This window comes from Cynoglossus semilaevis, chromosome 8 (genome assembly GCF_000523025.1).
Source record: "Cynoglossus semilaevis isolate Cse_v1.0 chromosome 8, Cse_v1.0, whole genome shotgun sequence".
Lineage (NCBI taxonomy): Eukaryota > Metazoa > Chordata > Actinopteri > Pleuronectiformes > Cynoglossidae > Cynoglossus > Cynoglossus semilaevis.
In genome coordinates, this window is record NC_024314.1 from 23,875,723 (window position 1) to 23,903,709 (window position 27,987).

The 27,987-nt window shown below is 39.7% G+C and overlaps 2 protein-coding genes across 4 annotated transcripts in view; one reads left to right on the forward strand and one right to left on the reverse strand.

Moving 5' to 3' along the window:
- The window catches only part of nampt1 (nicotinamide phosphoribosyltransferase 1), a 17,850-nt gene extending 12,043 nt beyond the window's left edge, over positions 1-5,807 (reverse strand). The window contains exons 1-2 of the mRNA XM_008315785.3: positions 5,628-5,807; positions 760-916 (exon numbers count right to left, since the gene is read on the reverse strand). Of these exons, the coding sequence (XP_008314007.1) occupies positions 760-916; positions 5,628-5,681 (211 nt within the window). The 5' untranslated portion in view covers positions 5,682-5,807. The remainder of the gene's footprint in view (positions 1-759; positions 917-5,627) is intronic.
- A 142-nt stretch (positions 5,808-5,949) lies between these two features.
- gsap (gamma-secretase activating protein) overlaps positions 5,950-27,987 on the forward strand; it is a 41,317-nt gene continuing 19,279 nt past the window's right edge. The window contains exons 1-26 of one of the 3 annotated variants that reach the window (XM_025057957.1): positions 5,950-6,919; positions 7,021-7,249; positions 9,349-9,419; positions 10,284-10,340; positions 10,425-10,494; positions 10,809-10,856; positions 10,980-11,068; positions 12,388-12,457; positions 13,025-13,074; positions 13,370-13,480; positions 13,823-13,879; positions 13,994-14,040; positions 14,220-14,305; positions 14,805-14,807; positions 15,552-15,650; positions 15,738-15,824; positions 16,021-16,113; positions 16,279-16,447; positions 17,243-17,351; positions 20,345-20,417; positions 20,979-21,058; positions 21,218-21,298; positions 21,638-21,745; positions 21,859-21,914; positions 23,886-23,917; positions 27,269-27,330. In XM_025057957.1, coding sequence (XP_024913725.1) covers positions 7,159-7,249; positions 9,349-9,419; positions 10,284-10,340; positions 10,425-10,494; positions 10,809-10,856; positions 10,980-11,068; positions 12,388-12,457; positions 13,025-13,074; positions 13,370-13,480; positions 13,823-13,879; positions 13,994-14,040; positions 14,220-14,305; positions 14,805-14,807; positions 15,552-15,650; positions 15,738-15,824; positions 16,021-16,113; positions 16,279-16,447; positions 17,243-17,351; positions 20,345-20,417; positions 20,979-21,058; positions 21,218-21,298; positions 21,638-21,745; positions 21,859-21,914; positions 23,886-23,917; positions 27,269-27,330 — 1,899 coding nt within the window. In that variant the 5' untranslated portion in view covers positions 5,950-6,919; positions 7,021-7,158. Of the gene's footprint in view, positions 7,250-9,348; positions 9,420-10,283; positions 10,341-10,424; positions 10,495-10,808; positions 10,857-10,979; positions 11,069-12,387; positions 12,458-13,024; positions 13,075-13,369; positions 13,481-13,822; positions 13,880-13,993; positions 14,041-14,219; positions 14,306-14,804; positions 14,808-15,551; positions 15,651-15,737; positions 15,825-16,020; positions 16,114-16,278; positions 16,448-17,242; positions 17,352-20,344; positions 20,418-20,978; positions 21,059-21,217; positions 21,299-21,637; positions 21,746-21,858; positions 21,915-23,885; positions 23,918-27,268; positions 27,331-27,987 lie in introns of all 3 variants that reach the window. The other 2 variants (XM_025057959.1, XM_025057958.1) reach the window with 2 other exon arrangements.

Here is a 27,987-nt window from a genome sequence, read left to right on the forward strand (position 1 = left end):
TGCTGAAGTGTCCTTGAGTCAAGCCTTGACCTTGACCATGACCTTCTTCTGATAATGAGTGAGTGAAAAGATAAACTTCTCACTCCCACTGAGAGTGATGGAAAACATGTCCGCTGCTCGGGCCGATTGATGACGTTTTTACGATATATCAACATATTTTTATCAAGGTACAGAACGACGCCATACTATTTATATTCTCTTGTCTGTTTGTCTTCACTTGTTTGCTTGTCTAAGATTTAATGCTATGTTCTTCATTTACATTACTTTGACATGACATTCCTGTGTAATTACGAGTATGCGGCCTAGCTATCTTTTGCTACTATTTTATAAGGAAAAAAGAAAACCAGACTCCAGAGATATCCGATTTCTGGACCATTTCACCAACCTACACTTGCAGCTTTTTTGTCTCCTTTTATGAGTATATTTTGAACTAAAAAAACTCATTAAAACAATTTAAGAGTAGTTAAAATATGCAGTTTCTATGTTATTATGTAAACTAAGTTTTATGGTATTTGTTTTGTTGGGTAATAATGAATTTTATATACACACAAATAACCTGAAGAGCTGGTATCAAAATCATTGACTTCATAGAGTGAACACGAACAAACTGCAGAGTCATTCAGTCTGGCAGCCAAGCGGAGCTCCCACTGGGTTGAAGGTTAAAGTCCCAGTGAACTGATTAAGGGCACTTTAATTGTGCAGATGACATGTTGTATAACACATCACTTTCTCTTCTTATACAACAAACTCAGGTCTTACCTTTAAGGTATTTGTGGAGGATGTACTGAAGGCCGTAGAAGACGGTTTTGTCATATTTGACTTTTCTGTTTTTGCCGGGGTCTGTCCTCTTCTCGCGACACTCAAAGTAAGAGTAGACTTTACTCGTGTTGGGGGGATACTGTTTGTAATGTGTTACCTGTAACGACACAAACATGAGAATGAGATATAAAATTTAGACATGGGGATTTGCAAGAAATAAGTGGCATGACCATAGGACTTTAAAATAATTACATTAAAAGAAACACAATAGGTAAGGCCTTGAATTGTTTAAATGAAAACAAAACTATTTCTGCTGAGTTTTTGCTCACTTGAGTCATTAAAGCTTGTGACACATTTACTGTGAATTGCAACACATGACTACGTGATCTTCCTTGGTAGTCTTGCCTAATATTGTAGATAATAACAGATATACATCATAGATATAATGACTAACACTAATTGTGAAATGTTTTTAAATCTATAGGTAACCATACATTTAACTTTTAAAGTCAAATTAAAAACAAGTTAAAGAGGTTGTGATTGAATGATGGCAAATTTCTGAAATAGGAAAGGTCAGAGTTTTCATACAACTTATCAAAAATTGTGCAACAAAGTAATAGTTAACTGAATGTTACTGGAAAAAAAAATCAAGCGAGTTCACCTGAGTATCTATGTGCTTTCCCTTTCTATCGCATCTAAACTGAACAAATGGGGTTGGATTTCACACCAGTGAACAAAAACACACTTGCTTGTCAAGCATAATTGAGAAATGTTTCAGCTGTGAATGTCTGACCATCAACTGAATCCCACATAAATCCAGGGATTTTCACATAACGGATGGGGGCATGTAGGGACCTAAGAGTCATCACAATCCCATTGGTGTCCACTGACATCAACCTGCAATGCACTGAGAGACCGAAGAGCTGAGGGCCAAAACACATTTGACTAAAGCCACGCTTTTAGCATGCAGTAAAATCAGCATGTCAGCTAGCCAACAACACCGAAAATGTGATACTGAAACACAGGAAAACAGGCCCACGAGTAGTTCTCACTTGCTATAATACTGTCAAAACCAAATATCCCCAAAAATATACTTAAATAAAATATAAATTAATATAAATGTATTAATAACATATGCAATTCGAAGGCTTGTGCTATGCTATTAGATATTTGAATGCTAACAAAACACAAAAAAACAAAACCAAAAACCATCAACCAGGCGTTCCTCTTTTAGACTTCAGTGCTGTCCGTGCAGCAACTCCCTTTGACCTTGCAATGCTTTTATGTTCATTTTTTTCTCACACTAGATTGACTTCATTCAAACCACCTCAAACAAACAAACCCAACCCTAAACATTATTCTCCATATAATGCACTGGTCAAAGATAGATAAATGGCAAATGGTGAAACTCTAAACCGATCTCCTCTCAGTCTGAGATGCTTTCAATAAATCAACTGCGGACAAGCAATAAAAGAATCAGGTCCCTTGGGAGTAAATGGACAAGGAAATACTTTTCAAAGAGTTAAAAGAGACAAAGTACGTGTCTTTAGATTATTTTTCCCCCTCTATTGGAGAAGAGAATAGAAGAGAGGGGAGGGGAGGGAAGGAGAGAAGAGAAGTCAAATGAACCGGACATAAATGTCATTGAGCGACTCAGTTTCCTTGACCCTTTCACTGTCCTTTCCTTTGGACTTTCATGTACTCAAAATAGAGTCAAGACACACAACACGAGCCCCGCTGGACGGTTTGTGGACACATTCATCGGTGCGCATGCCAACGATCACGCTCACAATCTCAACCTACCAAGGTAACATGCCAGACAAATGCCTGCACTTGATCCAGTTTTATCCAATGCCTCAGAGTATTTAATCATGAAGGACATATGAAGTCCTGATGACACAGTTTTATACATGTCCTTACTAAAAACAAGATACATTTCCCAGAAATTAGTGTAAAATATCTATACTGATGTGTGATGACCCCACCATTTAAACTCATCAAATGATTAGTTACTTTTCCCTTGACCTTTTTCAAATGTTAAAGCAATTTAGTTTAATTCTCTATCACAGTAATCTGTCTAGACTTTGACATTTGTCCTCTTTGCTTTGTTGTCAAAAATTAAGTATTTCTGTGGCTGTCAACATTTCCTACAATGTTTGTAGGAAACATGCATATAAATATAAGTGAACCTCCTCATAAATTTTGATAACTACTGGTTGCAAAGCTGTTCCTGACAAACTCCTCGAGGCCGTAGGCATTTCTATGCCTCAGCATATCCCAGAATTTTATAGACCCTAATGACTTAACAAATAATCGTTAGTGTCCTTATGTTCCAACATGTTACTGTTACTGCTGAATATGCTCTGACTTTTTTCAGGTTCTGTCCCAGCCACGATCTAAATTTGCACAATGTTATCTGTACAATTTTTCATTCACTGAAATATTAAACCAGCTTTATCTCCTCTATGGGATAAAACCATTGTGTTGGTGACCCAATTTAAAACATATCACAATGGCTGAAAATACTTGAAATGAAATCTCAACCGCCATGGATAAAAGTACTGGGAGTCCTCAAAGAGGAAGTAAATGTATTAATTACAACTAGATAATATTTTAAAGTAGAGGAAAAAAACAATATAAAAAAATTCAAATGTTAAGATAAAATTAAATCCTTCTGTGAAAACCTCTTATGCCCTTCCTTTAATTCTGTGAAAATGTTGATAATGACATAATTGTTGTTTATTTCTCGGAAATATTTTGTACAATAGTAAACATTATGTATACAAAACCACCTTGTGTTTTCAGACAACACCTGTTTTTATTATTATATTTGAGTCAAACTGACTATACACAAAGCCATTCAGGTACAGCTGGTTTCTTTTACCCCAATTAATCAGAACACACACCTTGAATTGGTCTACAACGATTAACAGTATTTTTTTATCTGATCTGGTGAATACAGTCCCCTGACTTTCAATAACTCACCAGTCTGGTTTACCTTTTTAAGTCCAAAGAGACTGTGACAATACCTCTGCTCCTTTGAATTTGAATTAATATAATATTTGACTTGACTACTGTTGTCCAAATATAATATTTGACCTGACTATTGTTGTCCAAATGACAACAATAGTCAGGTCAAATATCTGATCTTTGCTCTTTGTTTACGACCAAATTTTGGGGGCTTGTGTATATGTAATACACCTTGGGTTAATATACTATTAAACATTCTATTCATCTTTGAATGAATTCTTCACAGATATATATATATATATACAGCATATATATATACAGCATATATATATATATACAGCATATACATACAGCACATATACATCATGTACATTCAAACAAACTCAAAATTAAACCACTTAAAAATGAAAGGAGGAGACTTATTTACAAGGAAACAAAACTGAAACTCAAAACATGAACACCTTGGAAAAATGTGGAAAAGTTAGAATTGGCCCAAAGTAGATGATGAGGATTTGTTCTCATTTGTAAATGTTTTATTCTAGCCCTACCTACATTCTCTGAATGCCAGTGAAAAAATACCTAAATCCAAAGCTCTAAAACCTTTAGGGCCATACAGTTAAGCTGGCAAAGAGAGGACAATGCCTTGAAGACATAACAATTAAGTTACACAATTTCTTATTTACACAGGTGACTCCTCAAATACTAAAAGGAGTAGAGTATAATCCGGTTATGTAATGTCAAACTTCCTGTGCACTTGTTGGATGTCACTGACAATTTTCAATTTTTACGTAAATATATATCCATTAACATACAGGTAAGGTAGATGCTTGATCTCTATATTTACCAAAAAATATATACCTCTTAAACACTGACAGTACAATATATTTTCACAAAATTAGTGTAATACCAATCCTAAAAAATAAATAAATCAGAATTTCATCAAGATAGGATCAATATTGTTATGTATATACCATCATAATATATATGCTCTCTAATATTAGTAGATTCACACCTGTATGTCTTTATTGAATAATTTTCTTTCATATAGTTTCTTCTTCTTTCATAATGACAAAATCCCAAGACCTTTATACAGTTATACAGTTACCTCGACCGATGGAGACCCAGGCTTTAATTTAAATGTAAGCATAGGTAAGCAAGGTGTTTTCCTGCAATCAACATGTGACATCTGTATAGGTGTTGGAGTCCATTGTCTTTTTGCCTTTGCTACAGTAGAGCTGCAGACAAAAAAACTAACACTCGTAATAAGTTAGTACTAACATTAGTAGCGCTACCGGTTACCGTTAGTCGTTAACCATTATGTCAAGCGTATACTTGCATAGAAGTGAAGCTCGCACGGTCATAGGAAATAAATGACCTGACACGGGTTTTTAACTTTCGATTACGATTCCTTCACCGTCAGACACGCTAGCGGCTAACGTTAAACCTGGCTGAGCTTTTGAATGAGACTTTCCCCGTCGTGCCGTTTGCCGTTGTTCCCGCACAGAAAAAGCTAACCAGAAGCTAATATTAGCCTTTTAATATCATTCTCCTCCGTGTCCTCAAGCTTAGAGTGAGCTAGCAGGCTAGCTCATTTAGCTAGCTGGATACCATTGAAACCAGTTAGAGGACCTGCTTCCGTGGAAGCCAACGGCCCTAGCATTTTTGGCTGTTCCAAAGCGGGATACCCGGTGTCTGAATCTGATATAATGTCTATGCGGCACTATTCGTCTCCTCCTCTTGCATGTTTGGCCTACAGTAAAGCGACAGGGACCGGCTACTGAGAACAACGTGATGGCCTTGGGATTGGTGATGAAACCACCTTGAATTTACCCATTTTCAGCAGCCTCCCTTCCTCCTTTCCGCCCCTCACCACAGAGAACCACAATTACGTACGATACCTTGTATGAGTCGGTCGCTAACATGATGTTGAAGCCGGCGTCTACGTGCTCCATCTTTTCCTCTCTTGGTTGTGAGTCAGTGTCGCAACTGTCAGTATGTTGTGTTACGCGCCTTGCCGACGGAGACTCCAGCCCAGTAGTGAAGCTGGGCAGGGGGAAGGACGAAAGGAGAGCGGCGGGCGGGGGAAGGGGCGGGCCCAATGTCGTCAGCGAAATCGGCTACCCTCGACCACATTCGGCTTTGCTCGGTAGAGAATGGCATTCCACCAATCAGCGGAGTGTTTCGTTTTAATCAAAGATCCTATATCTACGGAAAGATGTCACAACGAAACGATTAAAAAAAGGATATTAATTTTCCTCAATTTTTGGGATCATAAATGTCACTGGCAAATAAATACATATGATACATGAATATTATTTTCATTAAACAAAAATACAAAAAATAATCATTAAAATACATATTTTAAGATATTTAAATGATATCATGCACTTTGAATTCTTGTTTGTTTTTTTCCTTGTTCTTGCTCTTGCATCAAATTGGGATGTTATAATCAAACTCGATTAGGAAAATCCACTAAACCTTATCAGAAATAGTAAACTTTTGTGTGATTGTTTTAGTTTCTATTTCTAAAACACAACAGAGGAGGGCAGTCATGTTTAGCAAATGCTGCTTTAGTGCAGAGTGGAGGCTGCAAGCGGTCATTACAGCTATTAGTCAGATGACCTTTAGCTGTAATACCAGATTTAGCGGGGCACTCCAACTTATCATAGTTGATTATAACCGTGATAATAAAGGTCATTTTAGACAAATATATGCATAGAGGAATAAACAACGTATTTGCCTTAGAAACAATCAGAAATAATAATAAAAAATGGTGTAAGAAAAAAACTGTAAACCAAAGTCACAGCATGTAGACTTAATGTGTCTACTTGATAAAATTACATATGCTTAGCAATGTTTTTTCTGTTCTTCATTCCCATAGCCTTGCTATACAACAACCATGGTGTTAAAGGTCAATTAAGACATTTGTTGTCAAGTCTATTATTTTAGTGACATTTTCTTCTTTTTCCATTGCTGTTACTTTGAGTGATCCACGTTGTGCACCAACATCTGAGTCACTTCTCCATCTCTATGTAAAGTTCCGCGCTGAGCGACGGAAAAAATTCAACGGGGCGGTGAGACATTCCAAACCGCTGGACTGATGCTCTCTTCAGCCTATGGAAGCGATTTTCCTCGGTACTGGCGCGGAGTGGAAGGAGGGGCCAACTAGATGTTTCCGCGTTGGTAAAACGTGTGTCTAATGAGCCAAGCAGGATATATTTAAACAAAGTGTGGGTTTATATGTATATTTTACTGAATTTTTTTCACATTTTTTATGTCTTGGAACCTAAGATGCAGGACGTACCTTTGGTCACATGACGCTCAGCCCGAGCAGTAAATGCAAAGTGCATAGTGCTGCCTTCAGACGCACCTTGGACTTTTTCCAATCAGGTGAAATCGTGCATCAAACCGGGGATTTTTCGGGCACATATGTTGGAATTCGAGCAACGTTTTGACCTGCAGAGTGATGTGGTGTCTGATATTCTCAAGAAGGAGGCGTCGGTCTGCGAGTTGACAGAAGGTGAGGCGTTCAGGTGTCCGTGGCAACACGGCTTTTAGGGATTGTGAACTCTAAAATTTCCGTCACAAACTTAGATTATCGTGATGATGACTGTTTCCTAACACTGCTAGCCAAAATAAATTATTTATAAAAGTTTAAAAAAAAAAACAAAACAAACAAAAATCGATTAAATAACGCCAAAACGTATTGTTTTTAATTTTCATTATTAAGATGAATGACGCCTAACTCCTGTGACTCGCGATTGGTCTGTATGGATTATCGTGGCCAGGGAACACTGAGCAACAAAGCGTTTAAATAATAATGTTAAATTTGTGTTATCTGGAGTTAAAAAAACAGTGTTAATTATCGATGCGCTAAGGTGCATAATAACATGGTAACGGGCACCGTTTTTAACGATATTAATATACTATAGACCAAACGTTAGAAAACAAATTTCGTAAAACACCATGGAATAAGTAAAAACAAGTTTATAATAGCACAAACAAAAAAGTCACGAGTTAGCACTGACAAAAAAACACTTAGTTTGTAGTAAAAGTGTCAACTCAGGCATTTTTATGCCAGGTCGTGAATGTCACACTGCTGATATCATCACTTGCACATATGTAACAGCCACAGTGAAGGAGGGAGGTGGTATTGAACGGGTCTGGGGAGTTTAATAGATTTTATCGAAGAAAGAACAGTACCACTCCACCCCTGCATCATCAGCAGTTTCACCTACACTTACATTCTAAGGAATGTAGATGAAACGGTTGTTTTAGAACGAACTAATGACGTTTGTCCAAGCGTTGGAATAATTACGTACTCAAAAGAAGAGCCAGGTGTCACTGAAATGATATTTGTCTTAATCCCAGACTCTCCCAGGTCTCTCGTTAAGGTATCTTGTGTGGGTGAAATTTAATTGGTCACTCAGAAAAGGGCTTATTCACTATGTGCTCCTACGAAATCAGAATTTCAAACAAATCTTGAAATGCACTGTCTAGCAAAAAAAAAAAAAGTGTGTCATCCCTCAGTTATACACAAGATGGCACCATTTACTCTATATACGTACAATAAATACCATTGAAATACGGTTCTGAAGAAAGAAAGAAAGAAAAATCACAAAAATACAATACTATGAATATTATATAATATTCATGAGGAGACGAATGAAGTATCCTTGATAACTTTAGTATTTTTTTTTTTTTTCTAATTCTTTTCACATTCTTCTACTCCCAACTTTGTTCTTGCCAGTGGGGAGCATGTTCTTTGTGTTGAATTCCTCTTTTTGTTTCTGGTCTAAACATAATAAATATCTAATCTAACCAAAGTCAAACATTGTATTTCCCTATTCCCTTTCGCATTACACAGAGGAGAAGCAGAAGTGGAACTTTAACTGGTCGAGTTCCTGACAGTTTATTTCCTGTGCGAGCATTTGGTAACTAAGTTTCTGGACAAACTAACACAGGCGCTTTGTTCTTGTCTCTGGTTCTCTAGCCACACATCTTACTAGTTTTCCTCCTAGACTATTTGAAGTATTTTGCCAACTTTATTCTCCACAATCTGACACCTCTCTACCTTCTACCCAATAGATCTCACTAATCTTTGGCACCAGAAACTGTTTTGATACCAGTATACCTTGTATATCTTTTTTTTTTTTTTTTTTGCCAGCATCATAATTTATTTTTAAGTCTCAAAGCAGTCCTTTTGATTTAGCCACGCCGGTGTTTTTTGACAGTTAAAACCCTGAATTTACTCCTCGGAAGAAGAGAGGGTATAAAAATATGAACTTTTTTCACTTTTGCTTGACAGCAGTAGTGCTTTACCAACACCCTTAGTTTGTGCAACAACTGAATAAAAAATATATGTTTATGAAAATGATTTTGTTTTTAGTTTATCCAAAAAATACTAAAAACTCTGCATGATGACAGGTGTGGAATACTTTGGAATAGTTGCTGCAATAAAAAAACCCAAACAAGTTTCTCAGAAAACATAAAAAACATTTTTTTAGTGTAGGATCAGTACCGTGTCCTCATGAAAACCAAGGATCTGTTTGTCACTGCACGCTGTTGTTTAGAAATGACGAGCTGTATGGTTTCGTAATAATGATGCTGTGTCTGCAGAATACCACAGTGCAGTGGATGCTCGCATCCTCAATGTACAGAGTGATGGAGGCGTCCTGTACTCATGGAAGGTGAGTCCACCGTGACGACTAAGCACAAAAGGCTATTTCTATCAGCAGAATTATTTGGGAGATTTTTACTTCCTCCCATTCGGCCTTTTTCGCTTTGCAGCTGTAATTGAAACTCTAACGCGCTGGAAATGTGCCGCCTTACCTCCAACCTAAAGAGCCACATTTCCATATTGTATGTACTTGTTTACCGTCTGTCACAGGAAAAGGTTATACTCAAAGGAAATATTCAAATCCTATTTTTTCGCTCTCTGCACGACGTAGTCTGTGTGTTTTTAGAAAACTCTGACATGTTTCAGGAGAATTTGAAATAAAGATGTTTCTCTGCACAACATGAATTTTTAATGATTTTCAGAAGGTTAAAGACAGAGGCGAGCAGCCTGCAATAAACACGAGAATCCAACCCTCTTTTTTAAGTACGGGGTTGACAATTTCATGCATGCCTGGCTGCTGGGTTTAAGAGTTGACCTTGTGTATTTACTTTAAGTCGCCTAAAAACCCTTCCCCAAACAGAGGGCAAATGTGTGGTTTGATGTGAATGTCAGGATTATATTAGGAGGTCGAGTGAGGTAATGAAGAGGTCAAGTGTCCAACTGGCCTTTTGATGGGAAACTTAACTAACCCAGTAGGGGTGTGTATCGGCAAGAATCTGGCGATACGATACGTATCGCGATACAGGGCCATCAACACGATATATTGCGATATATTGTGATACTTTGGGCACAACGATTTATTGAGTTTTTTAAAAATGGTTTAATTGTTGAATTTTCCTACACCCCTATAGTCTCTGTAGGATTTAACTCCCTGGAAGGACATTTTAATCAACCAGGGGAATTTATTTGTTCTTTCTGTTGTGGTTTCCGACAGGGAGCTACAGGGACAACCAGGATTGGGAAATACAACCGCGGCACCAAACAAAACCAGGTATTGTTTGTGAGTCTTATTTCCCTCCAGTGCTGCAGAATACCTGCCCTGCTCATTTACATTGGGCTGCATTTTGTGTCGCAGCTCCTGTACTCGTTTGACAAGCAGGTGTGTGTCAGCAGCTGTTCCCTCAACCAGGAGGAGACGTTGTTGGGTGAGCTTTGTGTGATGCACAGATAATGAATTATCAGCAGCAGACGCTGTTAGCAACGCCGTGTTCTTGGCCCAAAATCAATCGGAAAAGTGTCAGTGTCTGGAGAGCAGTTCGGGAAGCATTTCTGCAACATTAACGTCTCGCAGAATAAAAAGCAAAGAGGGACGCGTTGAGATCTGCCGAGGTGCCAGGCTCATGTTCCAAAAAAAAAAAAAAGAAGATAATGTCTTTGAATCATTGTTGTCTTTGTGGGGTATAAAAAAAGGCTTTATGAAGTCATGTCTCACCCTGTCTTTTCTCCGTCTCCTCTTTAGCTGTCAGCCTGGTGCAGAACACCCGAGGAGCGGAGCACCTGAGACCAAGTAACAACCGCAATCTCACTTCTCTCAAACTTCTATTTCCAGATAAAAGTGTTCAGATCTTTGGAATTGTCTGGTAATTCACCCGTCGCATCCTGGGTTTGTAACAGTGTCTGGTTTTTGTAGTGTCCAAGTGTCTGACTCTGCTGATTGAGATCCGTCCCATCAACAACACGAAGGTCCTCAAAGCAGTAGACTGCAGGGTCAAAGTGCAGGTACAGTGTGTGTGTGTGTGTGTGTGTGTGTGACTGTTTTCCCGGCTGCTTTTTGTCACTTTTTACTGCAGCCACACGCTGACGTTGCAGTTATGGAGCACTGGAGATCGCAGTGTAAAAGTGCCATACTCCATTTATTTTATAAGCGTTGCCTCAAGTGCACTGATCTGTGGTGCGCTATTCTTTCCCTCTCTCTCTTAATCCCTGGGTCTCACTGTTAAAACCGCAGACCTGTCTGAGCGTCGCGGGTAATCGTGTGTTCATTCAATCAGTGGAGAAATATGAACAATTTCTGCCTAACAATAAGAACATGTGGCTGTGGAGTCAGTGCTTCTGAGCTGCACAGCATGAAAAAAATCATGTTTCTTCTGCATAAGAACATGTGGCTGTGGAGTCAGTGTTTCTGAGCTGCACAGCATGAAAAAAAATCATGTTTCTTCTGCGAAAAAAAATCTCTTGCGTCCCACTTCAGGGTCACGACCCAGTCTTTGGGAAACAATGAACTAAGGAATGTGACCCAAAATTACAGTTGATTTGGTTTAATGCATGAAACAGAAGGATTGACATTGGTCTTTACTGGGGATGTGCGATATTTTTTTGGAGATATCCGATCTGCCGATATTGTCCAAACACTTAATTTCCGATTCCGATATCAACTGATACCGATATACGAGTCGTTTCATTGTGTGCAGTGGTGAGCTGTGTCACTTTTGTCATCTTGGCCAAACTCTCCGAAAAATCGGATTTTCATTATCGGATGAAAAAACGTAATCGGATTTTCATTATCGGATGAAAAACCGTTAACGACTCTTGCCGATATTACATAATTAAGCTAGTATCGGCCGTTAATATTGGTTGGCCGATATCATCGGACATCCATAGCTTGTACCAGTGTTCTGCCTGCCGAATTACAAAGGCCAGCGGTCCATATCTGGCCCACGGGCCGTAGTTTGCCCATGTCTGTGTTAATAGATGGTATGGTAATTGTAAATCGTCCAACAGTGCCCTCTAGAGGATGATTGAGTGCTGACTAAGCACCCAAAAAATCTGAAATGTCATGGATATGTTTTGAGCCAATACCTAAAAAACTACAACCGGCACTCGGCGGTCAGCCAGGTATTTATGGACAGAACTTTGGTGATGATGTGTCTCCGCAGCACTGCAGTACTTCATCAAAAAGTGTTTAGTCAACATTTTTTTTTATCTTGATCCCATCAATGCAGAATAGTTTCACATTGATATTCCAGTAATTCATCTACTCTGTCTGAGGAGTTCTGACTGCTGCGTCTCCTCGTCCCCCCCCCCCTCCTGTCCCCCAGTTCCTGCAGCAGGACACAAACAGGAGGTCGGTGCTGGAGAGTCACCTGCTCCTGCTGACAGAGGACGGCTGTGAGTCTGTGTGGTTTCAGCTTTTTTTTTTTGTTTAAATATTAGTAATAACCTGGGCTGTAGATGATTAATCACAGGTTAGGTGAGGCTTAATCACGATTAATCACGATTAATCGTGATGTTTAAACCAGTGGTTGTCAACCTTTGTTGGCTCGGGACCTCATTTTGACGTAACCATTTTTGGATCACGTGACATTTCTGTCATGTGATCGGAGCTGTCAATCAAGAAAGTGAAAGAAAACAGTTGTTTAAGATTGTGTGTGGTATTTTAATTGTAATTTTAAAAAGAAGATCAGTTATCAGTCATTTTATTTTGGAATCAATTACCTGACGTTTCTACCCCATTTGAATTCCGGACCTCATGTGAGGTTGCGACCCCAATGTTGAAAAACACTGGTATAAACATTTTAAGATTTGACCAAAAAAACTTTTTTTTGAAAAAATATATATATTACTGTGACATAGAGACATTTAACAGCAGGTAGATTTATGTTCATTCATCAAAAATCATGGAAAAGTGTTACCACAAATGTAATAAATAATTGTGGTAAATGAATTGTGTTTCAGATGCAGATTTGTACCACGTTCTGCTGACCAAACAGGAAGGTTACAGAGTGGTAAGGTGTTTTCTTTTTCTCTACAGGAAGTTTTTAGCGCTAATGCTAATGTTGTTTTTTCAATAGCCTGGAGTTTTGCTTATTTCTGGAGCCGAGCATTCTTTTTAGGAGTTGGCGTGTCAAACGGCTAATGAGTAAAATGTACTCACACATCCAAGTGCCGGTGATAGATCGCGTTGACCTCATTCTGAGGCTATAAACTACACCGCTAGCTCCTTCTCCCAAGGAGCTTGGCATTAAGAATTCAGAGTATGCTATGCTGAATATGAATAGAAAACGTATGTGTGTCATGCAGGTAATAGCCAATCCAGAGCGTCTGGCCAGAACTGTGGAGAGAATAGTGGAGGACTTTAGTTGGGTCCAGTGGGATGGACACACTCAAAGACTCTACTATCTCACACACAAGGTAACACACACACCCACACAAACTGAAGTGAAAGACCACGCTCACAGTCGGGGCAATTAATCGATTAGTAATCAGCGTCTGAATGAATCGCCAACCACTTTTACAATCAATAGTTTAAACGTTTCTGCAATTTCGTCTTAAATGCTTTGTTTCTGCACAACGAACGTTGAAGTGAATATTTTACCGTGTGAAGAAAATAAGAAAATCCAGGTTGTTGTTATGGTGAAGTTTGGACTTGGAGACGAGTTCCTATCATTTTCTGACACTTCTGATGCAAACAAAAAAAACAAACAAAAAAAAACAGAACAAAACACACAGTTGCCAATTACATGTCCTTCACAGGACCATTATCTGCTGCGATGCGTGCAGTTTTACCCCAGCCACCATTGTGAAACAGTGGTAAGTCTGGTCTTTGTCTCATTATTCTAACGAATCGTCCGACTCTTTCTCACCCTCTGAGCCGTCAGTTCATAATAACACACCATTATATTCCTTTATGTTGCTGTCCAACAGATGGAGCTCCCCTTAGAGCTGCCTGCCAAAGCTTTCCCCACAATCAAGTAATGCACCAGCTACTATAACCACAGCTCCTCATTCTGTGTGCTGCATTTAAATGTGGGACTGAAGAGACAAATATCACTTCCTGTACACACTCCATGCTGTTTTTAATTAGCGCTTATTCGGTTTCTGTGTGTGTGGAATAACTGTGTTGTGATGCATGTGTGTGGTCAACAAACAGGTTTGTTAACTTGGGCTTCGACCACTATCATGTGGAGAAACCAGAGACAGAGCTTGTCAGGATGGAAGTGTTCACAAACAGAATTGGTAATGAACACACCCACACACACACTCACACTCACACACACACACAGTGTCTGTTTTTTATGGGTTTTGAGTACTTCACATAGATGTATTTCCCAGCCCTGTGCTCTAACCTCATCTACTACAAATTTATGCCTCATCTTAATCTTAATCCTAGATCTAATCTCACATTAGTCCTCATTCTAACTCCAAATGAAACCCTGAACCTCACAATATCCTCCGCCCCCGGTGGCCACCTGCGAAAATGCACGTCAAGGACAAAGTGTCCCCACTTGCCCACGGCCATGGTGTTTTTTCAAAACAAGTCCCCACAAGTATAGATATACCAGGAAAACTCACACACTCTTACACACAGACACAGCCTTTACATTAATAATGTGCTTTCACACATGTTCTCTCTCTTAGACGTGGTCGATGTGATCTGTTGGTGATGTGACTAATATTTCAGTGTGTGTGTGTGTGTGTGTGTTTGTGTGTGTTTTTGTCCCTTTTTCAACACAAGAACGTAAGTTTACGTTTCACAAATCTGAAGTGCTTTTTCAACACAAGAACGTAAGTTTACACACAAATCTGAAGTACATGCTGGTGGAGGATGATGTTACAATGCAACACAATAACAGTGTGACGTTCCATTCTGATTGGATCATTTCTATAGTATATGATGATACAGTGTGATGTGCATGTGATTTGTCTGGTGGCAAAATTAAATGTTGACCAATGGCAAACGAACAGACTTACAATGTCATCATAGTGATTTTATTCATTGAATAATCAATTTGATTGGTTTATGACTGTGTTGATTGAGTTTGTGATGAACAAAAGTGGAATATTTTAAAAATGACTTCCACGGTACACATTAAGTATACAGATTAGATTAGATTAGTGGAAGGCTAGGTGCAAAGCTAAAGGTTAGCCAGATTAGGGTTGAACGATAGCTGTAAATAGCTAAAAACAAAATTTTACATTTACTCCAATAAGAGGACAATTAGTGAAGAATAACAAGATTTCTTTGAAAATAGTTACTGGATAACAAAAATCTAACATTTATCCAAAATATTTGCTCAAAAATAGCTAAGACTTTTAGGGTGAGGTTATAGCTAAATGTTAGCTGGATAACCGTGAAGAAAAACTGAGCTAAAAGTAGTAAGAAATGAGCCGTAAACATAGGAAAAATAGGCTAAATTAGCGTATTTAAGGTGCACTACTATGATCAGAAGTAAAACTTTTTATCTTTTTTTTTTTTCATCAGGGAGCATGTGTGTCTGCTACAGCCAACTACTCCAAGACAGACGGGACAGACAGACAGGCACAAGGGAAGTGATGTACACGGTAGTTCTAGTACACAAAGGTGAGTACTGTACAGTATCTACAGTACATCTCTGTACCAGTTTTATTTTTTTATCTCGAGCACATGACATTTTTCCACTTCTTGCAGACTGCAGCAAGACTTTCAGAGTCTCTCTGGATGGTGAGCAGCTGCAGCAGGAAGTCACTCAGCTTCATCCACTCTTCATCCCCATGGGTCAGTGTTCACACAGGCACAAAACACACACACACACACATCAACACACTCCTGATACTGTATATTCAATCGAGTGTGTGAAGGTGGCTGCCAAACTACGACTCAGAGTTTAGTGTCTGTGTCCTCTTATCGCCTGCTAAATGTCTCCTCGTCATATATCACAACTGTCGTAACGCCGTGTTATTCTGGTATGTAGGTTACTACATCCTGGTGTATCTGCAGGATCATTTCCTTCACTGTGTCAACACCAGGCAGGAGGAGATGATCTGTCACTCCCTCTTCTTCTCCGGTAAGACGAGGACTTACAAATTACAAATCGTGTCAAAGCTGAAAGATGGATGACGTGTAACAGCTTTATTCTCCACTTCACCCACGGCTCATATTTCTGCCGTAAGAGTGGAAATGTAGAGCTGTCATCGGTATAAATGACTTCTTCTCCGCCCGCGTTTCAAAGGTCGGGATGTGAACCTGGGCCTGCCGCGCGGGTCCGCTGACGTAACAGTGTTGCATTCGGAGGAAGAGCCCCGCGGGACTTTGCTGGACCTGGGCAGTGGAGAGATCCACGCAGCTGAGCTCAGCCCTGCGTACCTGCTGCGGATACTGCACTCACACACACCCACTAGGTGAGGCTCCAGAACTGCAGAGTCTACAGTTAAATCGAAAAGGTTTCAGATTCCATAAGGTGTGAACATCCAAAGGCAAATGGCCACCCAGTGGTGTGAACATCCAAAGGCAAATGGCCATCCAGTCTTCAAAAAATAAAAAATAAATAAAAAAAAATAAAATTATAAACCACTTAGTCTAGAAATAGCTGATGGTGAAACAAAATTAAAAAAGCTAATGCTTTTGCTAGCCACTGGCAAAACTAAAGCAAAAGACACTAGTTTGCTGTAAAACAGGCAAAATATATTTTTGATGGAATAATGAAGAACAATTATCAATTAATATGACTAAATATTAAGCAACAAATTAGCTAAAATCATATGGGAACTAACCAAATATAAGTAATAACAAGAGCAGAAAGAGTATCAAATGAATAATTAAATGCAAAAAATAACAAAAATATACAAAATAATTTACGTAAGACAGGTATTACATGTAAGTAGCAGTGATAAAAAAAATAGAAATCCTTTAAAGTAATAAAAAAATTATAAAAAAGCTGAAATTAAGCTTAAAGATACAAAAGTGGAAACACATTATTTCCACAGTCTTCACATGCATGAATAAATTTGCTGATATTTAATTTTCAAAAATTTGGAGATTCCTGTACGTTGATTGACATTGGAATAGAAAAAAAAATCCACCCACATCCCAGTGCAGCCCTTGACTGTTGGCTGTCTTCCTCTGCATCTGCCTCCTTATTTGCATATGCTTATGTTGCATATGGTACATTCCTGGTGTGTCACCTCTCATCTAAGCTACAGTGGCAGCAGCAGCAGCAGCAGCAGCATGGCTCACCCTCAGCACCTGGCCGCCCTCCACTGCCTGCTGGTTTACATGGGAAACGACCCAAACGTGGAGCTGCAGGTACAGATCTATAGAAATATCGACATGTTTATGCAAATTTATGGCAACAGTAAAGCTGCGTTGCCAAACTTCCACATAATGTTTCCCTCAAGTGAAAACACCCCCGATCTTCCTGGACTAAAGGAATCCAATAGGCTGATATTGTCCTAACACCTAATATCCGATTCCGATATCAACCGATACCGATAAATGCATCTGTTGTTCCTCAAAACTGCAGTAAACGTCTCAGGGCCCCACAAGTGATTCCAGGATATTTGGCGAAACCCAGGCATCATTTTATCTGATTTTCATCATCGTAGGGAAAACCCGATAACGATTCTCGCCGATATTACATAACTATGCTAATATCGGGCTGATAATATCGGTCGGTCGTTATTATCGTACATCCATAATTACAAACAGACTTAATTTCCTGTAGGGCAACAATCCATCGTGAGATAAAATATTTTAAACTGGAATCCGATATATCGTCCAAACACCTTATTTCCGATTGGCGATATCAACCCATATTGTGAGATAAAATATTTTAAACTGGAATCTATATATCGATATATTGTCCAAACACCTAATTTCCGATTGGTGATATCAACCCATACCGATAAATGCATCTGTTGTTCCTCAAAACTGCGGTAAACGTCTCAGGGCCCCACAACTGATTCCAGGATATTTGACGAAACCCAAACATTGTGTCATCGGATTTTCTTCAACCCAAACATTGTGTCATCGGATTTTCCTCATCGGAGGAAAACCCGATAATTATTCTTGCAGATATTACATAACAATGCGAATATCGGTCAGCCGCTGTTCTCGACATCCCTAATTACAAACAGCCTTAATTTTCTGTGGGGCAACAATCCATCAGGAGATAAAATATTTTAAACTGACACAAAAAAATCAGATGAGAATATTTAAAAACAATCATCAAAATGTAAAAAAAAAAACCCAAAAAAACAAAAATCACATGATACCTTCTGGGAAATGAGACAGACATGTTATTTGGAACTGGCGCCGACAATGACTCAGACTCTATTAGTGGATCTCCTAAATGAAGACGTTCCAGCTGCTCTGAGAGTTTGTAATAAAGTCTTTCTTTGGAGGTTAAATGAGTCACCAGCTTCATTACTGCAGATAGTGCTGGGAAATTAGACACCACCCGTAACTTTGGTATTCTTCTTAGAGTCTATTAATGGAGCCGCGCTGCATTTAAAGTCGTCACTTTAATAAAGGTGATTGCCTATAGTTGAACTTTTCTCCGTTGTTTGGAGTCCGTGCAAAATGAATCCCCCAGCGCCACCTATAATCAATTTTTTTTTCTCCTCGGTGTTACAGTTATTATTATTATTAAGCCTAATACTTTGAAAATTACAGCAGTGGGCTGCCATATTTCTGCACAATGCAGGGGGAAATTTGCAGGAGAAAATGAGTTTCGCTCCGATGCACACTGGCTTTAAGATTCTCAGGGCCTCGTCTTTGACGGCGAATTAATATTTCATATTTCTGTTGTGTAAACAGTGAGTGCACAGTAAACCACTGCAGAGAGATGATCCAAATATATATGTGTAAAAAAAGAAGCAGCAAACAGTTCTTATCAGGCCTTAGGCGGTGATTAGTTGTCAGCCTCGAGCCGTGCGGTCGCATCAATCTCTTTGTCCTAATTTCAACAAGATAGCAAATATTTCCATTCATCTGTTAGCCATCCGTCTTCCACTGCTTATCCAGTTAAGGGCTGTGTGGGAGCTGGGCCCGGTCCCAGCTGGCATTGGGCGAAAGGCAGAGTGCACCATGGGCGTTGTACCGACCTTTCTGAGAGAGCCAGCCTCCGAAGATACAGAGAGAGAAAGAGAGAGAGAGAGCAAAATCCACAGCAGTTTATATTAAATCAAAATCAAATCAGTTTCATTTGCATAGGAAAACAATTTTTGCCTCTGGTGCAGAATACATCAGATAATATTCTCTGACTGGGTGAAAAAAATAAATATATATTTGAAACATTTTTATGGAAAAATAACTGGGACGACACTGCTGAGGCAGCTGTTTTTATCCACAGTTCATCTCCGAGTGACCTTTCACAATGTTGCTTCGTTGACAGAACCTGCTGTAGTTTGAGCATAATGCTGGTAGACAGGAGAACAGGTGAGCTTTTGCGTTGTACGGTACAGTCGCTGGCTGTGACGCAGTTAATAAAATCCAGAAAATGTGCTGTCGTATTTGGGTCCGGTCCACGGTTTGTGAAATGTCCTGACCATGACCACGACAAATGTTCTTGTTCTTGTTTTTTTTTAGACACGTTGAAAAAAAAACATACGTTCATGCAGATTGAACTAGCGAGTCATTTCTCCTTAGAAATGACTTAAAAATGACATTAAAAGAAAATACAGGTAGAGGGCAGCATTTCTGCAAATCAGCACAAATCCATACATTTTCAGTGGAGTCAACAAAAAGCACCGGTGTTACTTTTGTTTTGGTTTTTTTTAGTTGCGTAAAGTGGTTCTCAAACTGTGTACACCGTTAGTGTTACGCAAAATATTTGCCTTCCGATGTACCGTCAGCAATTCCACATAGCAGCGCAGACATACTTAATAAAGCTAAAGCCTAATAAAGCTATCGTTAGCCCCGTTACTAGCCAAATTCAACCCGTACAATTCCACATAGCAGCGCAGACATACTTTGTTCAGTTCAGCACAAAATTTGAAGAAAATCATTTTATGCTAATAAAGCTATCGTTAGCCACGTTGTTAGCCAAATTCAACCCGTAGAACTAGCTTACTACAACATTTAAATTTAAATCTGATTTATCTAATCCTAATCAGATTAGGTGAGCGTACCACCAGAAGAGGCCCAAGTACCACTAGTGGCCCCCGTACCACAGTTTGATATCCAACACAACCAAAAAGGCTTTTGCGCTAAACCTTCAATGCCTAAAGTCAACCAGTCTGTCCACTTGTCGTCCTCACGCTGTGACTTGTCTCCCATGTGTTTCCATCATGCTGCAGGTTATTGATTGGCTTTGCAACAACGCCGTCGCCAACGTCGACTCCTTCGATCGGATCCAGGAGTTCATTCTCGGTCAGTGGCAGCCCAAGCGTGAAGCTGGACACCGGTCTCACATTCCGTCCTTCACAGTCCAGCACCTTTCTCTCTCTCTCTCTCACTTTTTTTTTTTTTTTTTTTTAATGCCTCATCCTTAAGTGCCTGGACTCCTGCACCACGTGTCTGCACAAAGCTGTGCTATTTTATCAACTATGTTGAGCTTTCACATTTTCATCCTGCACACTGGGGCCCACGAGTCCCATGCGGGTCTGAGGAGTCAGAAAATAGATGCAGTTTATTCTGAGACCGGGAGCAGGAGAGTGAAAATACAGTCAACACCTCACAGTCCACTGTGTTTTTCTGACATTCTGTCGACTGAAATCGACTAAAAAAAACCAACATTTGTTTACATGACTGAGAAGAGTCCGTCGCATTAGAAGGCAGACGATGTTTAATCACCAACAGAATGATTAATAAAGCAGAGGTGGTGATTAAGAAGTCAGTCATTTGTCATATTAATGAGCATTGAACTCTGCTGTTCTTATTTATCTGTGTGGAAATGTTCCAAATACAGACAGGACTCTTGTGTTTCCACAGCCTCGTTGTACAGAATCAGCTACGACAGGTCCCTGAGCCTCGACAAGGTTCTGCCTTACTCCTCCGTATTCGACATGCAGGTACTGAACACACTTATAAATACACATATTTACTCATGCTTAAGGGCATTAAAAGGGATCCACGCACGGGAGGCAAAAAATAGTCCAAACCCTCTTAGGAAACTTGGGAACCGAGTGTGACTGCACGTGTCCTCCCCGCGTTCTTATCTGTGTTTTCAGGAGCTGCCACAGCGTCTGCTGGAGATCCCTGGTGTTTTGTGCAGCACTGAGCTGCATATTAAGGCCGCACTGAGAGGGAAGGTAACGCACAGCGTCTCCCAATTTTTCTCACCACATATTTGTTAGAATTATAATTAGAGGATATACCGTGTGCATGTGTTTAATTTATCATTATGGCACGCCAGCGCCTTATTGTTATCATCGGTTCTGCTCCAATTCTAAAAGCAATACTTAAAATATGATACATGTTTTTTTTTTTTGGTGCATTTGCGTAGAAAGAAAAAAAAAGACTAAAGGCTGCAGCTGATTTTATACATTTACTGGGTCTGTTTGAATGGAATCCTGTCGCAATTGTTCTCAAATGTTTTATGGAATGTCCTTGTTTTGTCACTTTGGTCCTCCGTGCGTGTGCGTCTCCAGGGTTTCTGGGCCGAGCTGCAGTGGAACACAGAGAGGACAAAATACCTGGAGGCTGTTCCCAACCCCAGATACAAAACCTCACAGATAAAGGCTGAGTGGGACAAACTGGTGTGTGTGTGTGAGTGTGAGAGTGTGTGTGTGTGTGTCCAGTGGCATAGCTGCAGGAACACGGTACCAGGAGCACATTTCCCACTCTGACACGACTCTGCTGCTCCTTTCAGAGGTCCAAGAGGAGCCCGTCGAGCTGCATGAATCACATTGAAGAGAACACAAAGAAGTAGGTCTGACTCCCACTGGAGCTTTGTTAAGAAAAAGAAGCAGAGATTCAAAGAGTGCTGATACTGGAGGCGAAGAAAGCGCGAGTGGAACTTTGCACTGTGTTCCCATCTCTGTGAGATATATGGGTTCCATTAATTAGCGCTTTACTGCCATAATTTTTTTTAGTCCACGCAAGGCCCGAAACTGAATCACCGCTGGGTCAGTTACTTTAAAGAGGAGGAGACATATTTTTTTCCTCAGTGTTCAGCTGGAGTTTAGAGTTTAGCCAGATATTTTATTCAGTTAAAAAATGCAGTAAAACCTCAAATTTGTAGCTGAGTATTGACCTAGTATCTTTTTTTCGCCAAGCCAAAAAAGAAAAGAACTTGGAATATTTTGTCTCGCCAAATGTCAACTCCAAAAATGTCATGAAGGTCACATTTTTCTCTAGATCATGTGACCCTTTTCTGCACCAACATTTTAAGTGTAGGTGATCAATGTTGTCTTCTCTCCTCTTTGTTACAAGCCTCAAATGTTGAAGACATATGGACTGCAGGCAGGACAGTCAAACTCGGTTTAAGACGTCCTCGACCTACAGCGATTTGTGGTTACATCGGCATCTCCTATAAATTTATTTCCTATAAACGTATCACTTATAAATATATTAAGGAAGTCTTGTTCGACCATACGCAGATGATGACTTTGTTTACATTCGCCCGTTGTACAGATGCAGTGCATTGGACACTACATTCGTGTAGTTTTACAGAGACAAAAACACCGCATGTCTTTGGATTGCCCTTAATTTTATAAAAGGTTATTTAAGGCTTAGAAATATCTCCATTAAACATCTTTAATAATTATTCTCTGAAACAGCCGGGCGCTTTGATTTCACCCATAAAGAAAATTACAAGTAAATTGTTGACAGTTTATCATCGATTCACGCCTCGTTTTATTTCGCTGTTGTCTAATAACTCCACCGTGGCTCCTGCGCTCATCAATAAAAGTAATGCGAGTTTTGTGGCCGAGCTAGTACATGTATTTGGAGTATTTGATGGGACAGAAAATGAAGGAAGAAGAAAAAACAACATTAAGCGAAGTTTTTTTTTCTTCTTCTTTTATCAGTTTTGGATCAGATCCACACTCCTAATGTTGTTACATCGCGAATCCACTCGGATAATAAAACATAATTTAATATCATAAAATTTTTATAGCGGTGCGTCTGGGTCTGTGTTTTAAAGAAGCAGCACTTGAAATGATCACACTTATTTCATTGCTTCGATACTTAAACGGAATAAGATTTGTTTAATAATTAAAGTCTTTGATTTGCAGTTTCATGTGGTTAATATGCAAATCACAAAGGTGTGTTAAAAATATATAAGTGGTCATAAAAATGCTAACTGGACTAGAAACTTTCTGAAATTGACAGTTCTTTTTTAACAATTAAAAGTGTTGTTTTTTTTTTACACTGTAAATGTAGCAGTTTAACAGTAGGAGCTGGAACGTCTCCTGCCAAGGTTTCCCCCTCTTAGATTTGTCTTCATCTCCTGCTTAAAAGCTAAAGAAAAATTCAGGAATGCTCAACTTCTATTAGCATGACGCGCCAGCTCACCTGGCCGCTCTTTGAACTTCAATTATTCACTGGGAATTAAATTGCGAGTACGACTTGCAGACCCTGAGCCGCTAATGATAAGTGACAGGCGCATACTTCATGTAAATCTGCGGCGAAAAAGAAACTCCATCCTGTTTGTGAGGGATAATAATTAGCTTCTCTGCCTTACGGGCCTTAACTTTCACACCTGCTCATGAACCGTTTGATTTTATGGAGTTTTTGATTTATTTTATTATTTATTTTTTTTCCCTCCCAACAGCAGCGGCGTACACTCGCACACACTGCCTGAGCCGTAATGGAGTAAAAAAAAAAAAAAAAGACTTTTAGTTTATTACTGGCTTCAGGGGTTGTTTCTCACACAAACATTTTTTTTTCTTGCAGAGTTCTGTCCATGGTGGATACCTGGTGTCTAGGTACGAGCTCACTGAACTCTCGCACTTTCACAAACAAGGACGGTGCAGTAATCCATACATGCAATATTAACACTGGTAGGCACGTCAGTACGAGTGGAGAAAAACAAGAAAACCTTGAACAATAATGGAAAAATGGTTGTGGGGGTTGTGTGCTTTTCTGAGGGTGTGTTCTTCATGCCCACTGGAGAATTCAGCTGAACTGAAGCGCTAATTTATCTTGGAGGCTGAGGAAGGGAGGGAGGGAGGGAGGGAGAAAAAAAAATGGAGGAGAGGATGGATAATGAAGAGAAAGCACAGCACAGAGGAGAGGTGAAAAATGTCAACATTATATAACAGCGTGGAGTTAGGTACTTTCTTTTCCTTCTTTTTTTTTTTTATTTGCACGTGTCTCTCGTGACTCTGACGCAGCTGCTCCGTGTCGGGAACAACAGAGACCCTCACCTCATCTCAGTCGCTGCACATGGATGATCTCATGCAACCAAACCGACTCCCTCAGACCCAGTCGTAAAAGTCCAGCTCTGGACAGTCTAATCCCTTCTCCTGATGCTAGCTAGTCTAGTTCCCAGAATGCTCTCACCAGAAATATTGAACAGACTGCAACAACTATTTTTCCCCCGATACAGAATAAAACTAAACTGCATATATTTTACACATGCAGAATTACACTGCTGCAAATAACCATACGATGTTAAGCTCTGGTGGGCCACATGAACTGATGTGGCGGCCTGAATTTGGACCCCTGCCCTCGAGTTTGACAAGTGGGTTAGTCAACTGTTTGTCTGTTTTGGGTCGTAGCGCAATGTTGTTATTGATTTTGCGATGACAGTGAATGTCGACTACAATGAGATCAGATGGATTAGTGCTGGCAACTTATTAAAAGTTATTACCGTATTATCTATAGTATAAGTCACATTTTTTTCTCATCCTTTGGCTGGGTTTGCGACTTATACTCAGGTGCGACATATAGGTGCGAATTATATATTGAAATATATAATTTCACATGTCACTCTAGGCTTGTGTACCAGTATCTGCTAATGCTGTACCACTGAAAATTTACATGTTCGTTATTTTTACAATGACAGCCACTAGAGGGCACTCTAGGCTTGTGTGCTAGTATCTGCTAAAGCTGTACCACTGAAAATTTACATGTTTGTTATTTTCACACTGACAGCTGCTAGAGGGCGCTCTAGCTGGTTGGTGCGACTTATACTCCAGAGAGATTTATAGTCTGGAAAATTTGGTTGATTACATTTTGACGCCTGAAAACTTCTCAGAAACCGATGGTGCTGAGATATGATTCATGGGTTTAAAGGCTTTGATCGTTAGTCACAGGTGTGAAACGAGTTTCTGCTTGAACGCTACTTAACAGTAGGTCGTCCATGAAACAAATTAGACGGAATTTTCTATGAGATCAGTGAGCCTGTTGAACCAATCATCTGAGCCCAAACTACACAGTTTGTCATTGAACTCCAAAGAGAAACCGTACAAAGCAGCGACTTAAATAGTCACAGTAACAGATCTGTTTAAAACACAAAGACTCAAAACTGATTAAAGAAAATTTAGAAAAATCGAAGGTTAGAAACAATACAGGATTTCAGATTGTAGCACTGCAGAAGTTATCTTTCTCAAAACTGTTTGTCAGTGGGAGGATAAAGCCCTCTTGGGGCCGTCTTCTAACCCCCAACGGAAACACTGTTGTTTTGAAGGTTTTTTTTTTTTTTTACTTTCTGATGTTTTTTCCCCACTTTTAAAGATTCAGTTTGAGCTTCAACTTCTTATTCTTTTATTTTAAAACAATACTTTTTCTCTTTTTTTTACATTTGACATATCTTTAAAATACTTCAATAACACTGACATATTAAAGATGAAGCAGAACTGGTTCAAAAGAGCCCAGACAGGGTGGTTCCAGAACCACATATTTTGCCTAAAAAATGTCAAATTTAACCCTGTGTTTCTACTTTAAACGAACAATCACATCAAACAAATTTGAAATAAGCAAAAGAAAAATCTTCTTATTGCGACTGAGAAAAACAGTCTTTGGTCAATATGACTGTACAACATTCAGAGCAGGACCCATAAAGGTCAGCTGGCTTGGGGTCAAGACCCCAAGTGTTCTTGGGAGCAGCCAGTGTTGGAACTTTATTGATCCCAAGCTGGGAAATTATAGATAATTAGTGACATTATTGTTGATACCAAGCTGGGAAATTATAGATAATTAGTAACATTATTGTTGATAATTATCGTATTCATTATCGTACTCTCTACGTCAGGGGTGTCAAACTCATCTTCATCTGGGGGCCACAATAGCAATACAGCTCCCCTTGCTGGTTGTAACTGGAAAACTGTATAGATCAGGGCTCCCCAACCCCCGGTCCGCAGACCAGTACTAGTCCATAGGTCACTTGGTACAAAAATGTACCGAAATTTTTACTAATTTTCTTCATTCAAAGAAAATATCTATCATCATATTCATTTACTTTCATTATTTAAAGATAATCGTAGGTTGAGAAACTCTGCTTCATGGATTTTACCAAGTGCTTTTTAAGCTCCCGCGGGCCACATACATTGGCTTGGTGGGCCACATTTGGCCCCCGGACCTTGAGTTTCCATCACTCCGTCACTGGTTTCTGTCTGTGGAATAGTGAAGAATTCATCGCTAATTCTGTTTTAAGTGTTGCACCAGTCGCATCGTTAAGTGATTAATTTGTGTAAAAAACGACTCATTACAGTTTCTTCCATCCGGCCCTAATGGACCACTTCATCTGATGGGACGCAAATTCACCCCAATAAATTCTGAGCACTGAGTCCATGAACCAACACTTGGCATTTTGCTGGATTCTGTCCTTCCTGCATACTGTAGTGTACAGCACAATATAAGGACGGTGCTCTGCGCTCTGTATGTGTGTGAATAACTGATCAGAAGATGGCACTGAGGTGAGGTTTTTTTGGCGACTGACATAACATGACTGCAGTCGCCGTGTACACACACACACACACACACACACTCACAGCAGGACTGCTCTCCGAGGTTTGGCCACACACACACTCACACACTCACAGCAGGACTGCAGTGTTGAATCTCCGAGGTTTGGGATGTACAGTATTTTTAAAAGTAAATCCTCCTCTCCCAGAGGAATCTATAAATGTCTCAGATCCATCTTCCTCCTCCTCCTCCTCCTCCTTTTTTAAGTCTTTATCCAAGTCATAAACAAGTCAGAGGTTTTGGTTTCCTCCACTCCAGCTGACGGCTGGTTTAATGATGTGACCGCACTGACACACCGTAGGCTGCACCTGAGAGGACGGACTCTTCTCACCTCACTTTTTATGTCTCTGTTTCCTCCTCTTCTTCAGATAAGAAGCTGGTGCCACTTTTCCAGGAGGAGGACTATCAACAGAGGGCGCTGATAGGCCTGGTGAGTGTGGGTGAGAGAGAGAGTGAGAGAGAGAGAGAGAGTGGGGGACACAAGCATGGTCAGGTGTCCTGTTTTTTAAGGTTTTTCTACAGGGGAGTGGAATTCAGGTTAACACAGTTTCCACAGTGACAGTAAAATTTAAATGCCATATTTTCACAGTCACAGACTGAATAAGAACTCAACGGAACATGAAAATATTCAAAAAGCATTTTGTTGCCTTGAATACGCTCCAGAACAGTCAGCGTTTTCAGACAGCATTCTTGTTCATTCTCCACTCTGTGAAACAGCAGCTTGACATTTACCTAGAAACTGCAAAGTTCACCCTGGGAAAACACTTGACATGCACTGAGAGGAGGAGGTCATTAGAGGCCGGAGACAACCGTTAGCAGCCACATGTTTGTTACACTGCCGCCACATGGACCACAAACAAAAACAGGAGAAAATAACAACAGTAAACAGCTCCAGGTGTAAATGTCTAATTCAGCCTAGTCTAAAATGTAAAAATGTAAAATATGACTGTACATACTGGAGATCGCACAAATTACATTTGAATAATAAGACGACGGCAACGCTGCACAGTGAATGAGAATATTGCAAAAATAAAAAATCAGATTATTGCACAGATTAAATCAGATTATTGCACAGATTAAATTAAAT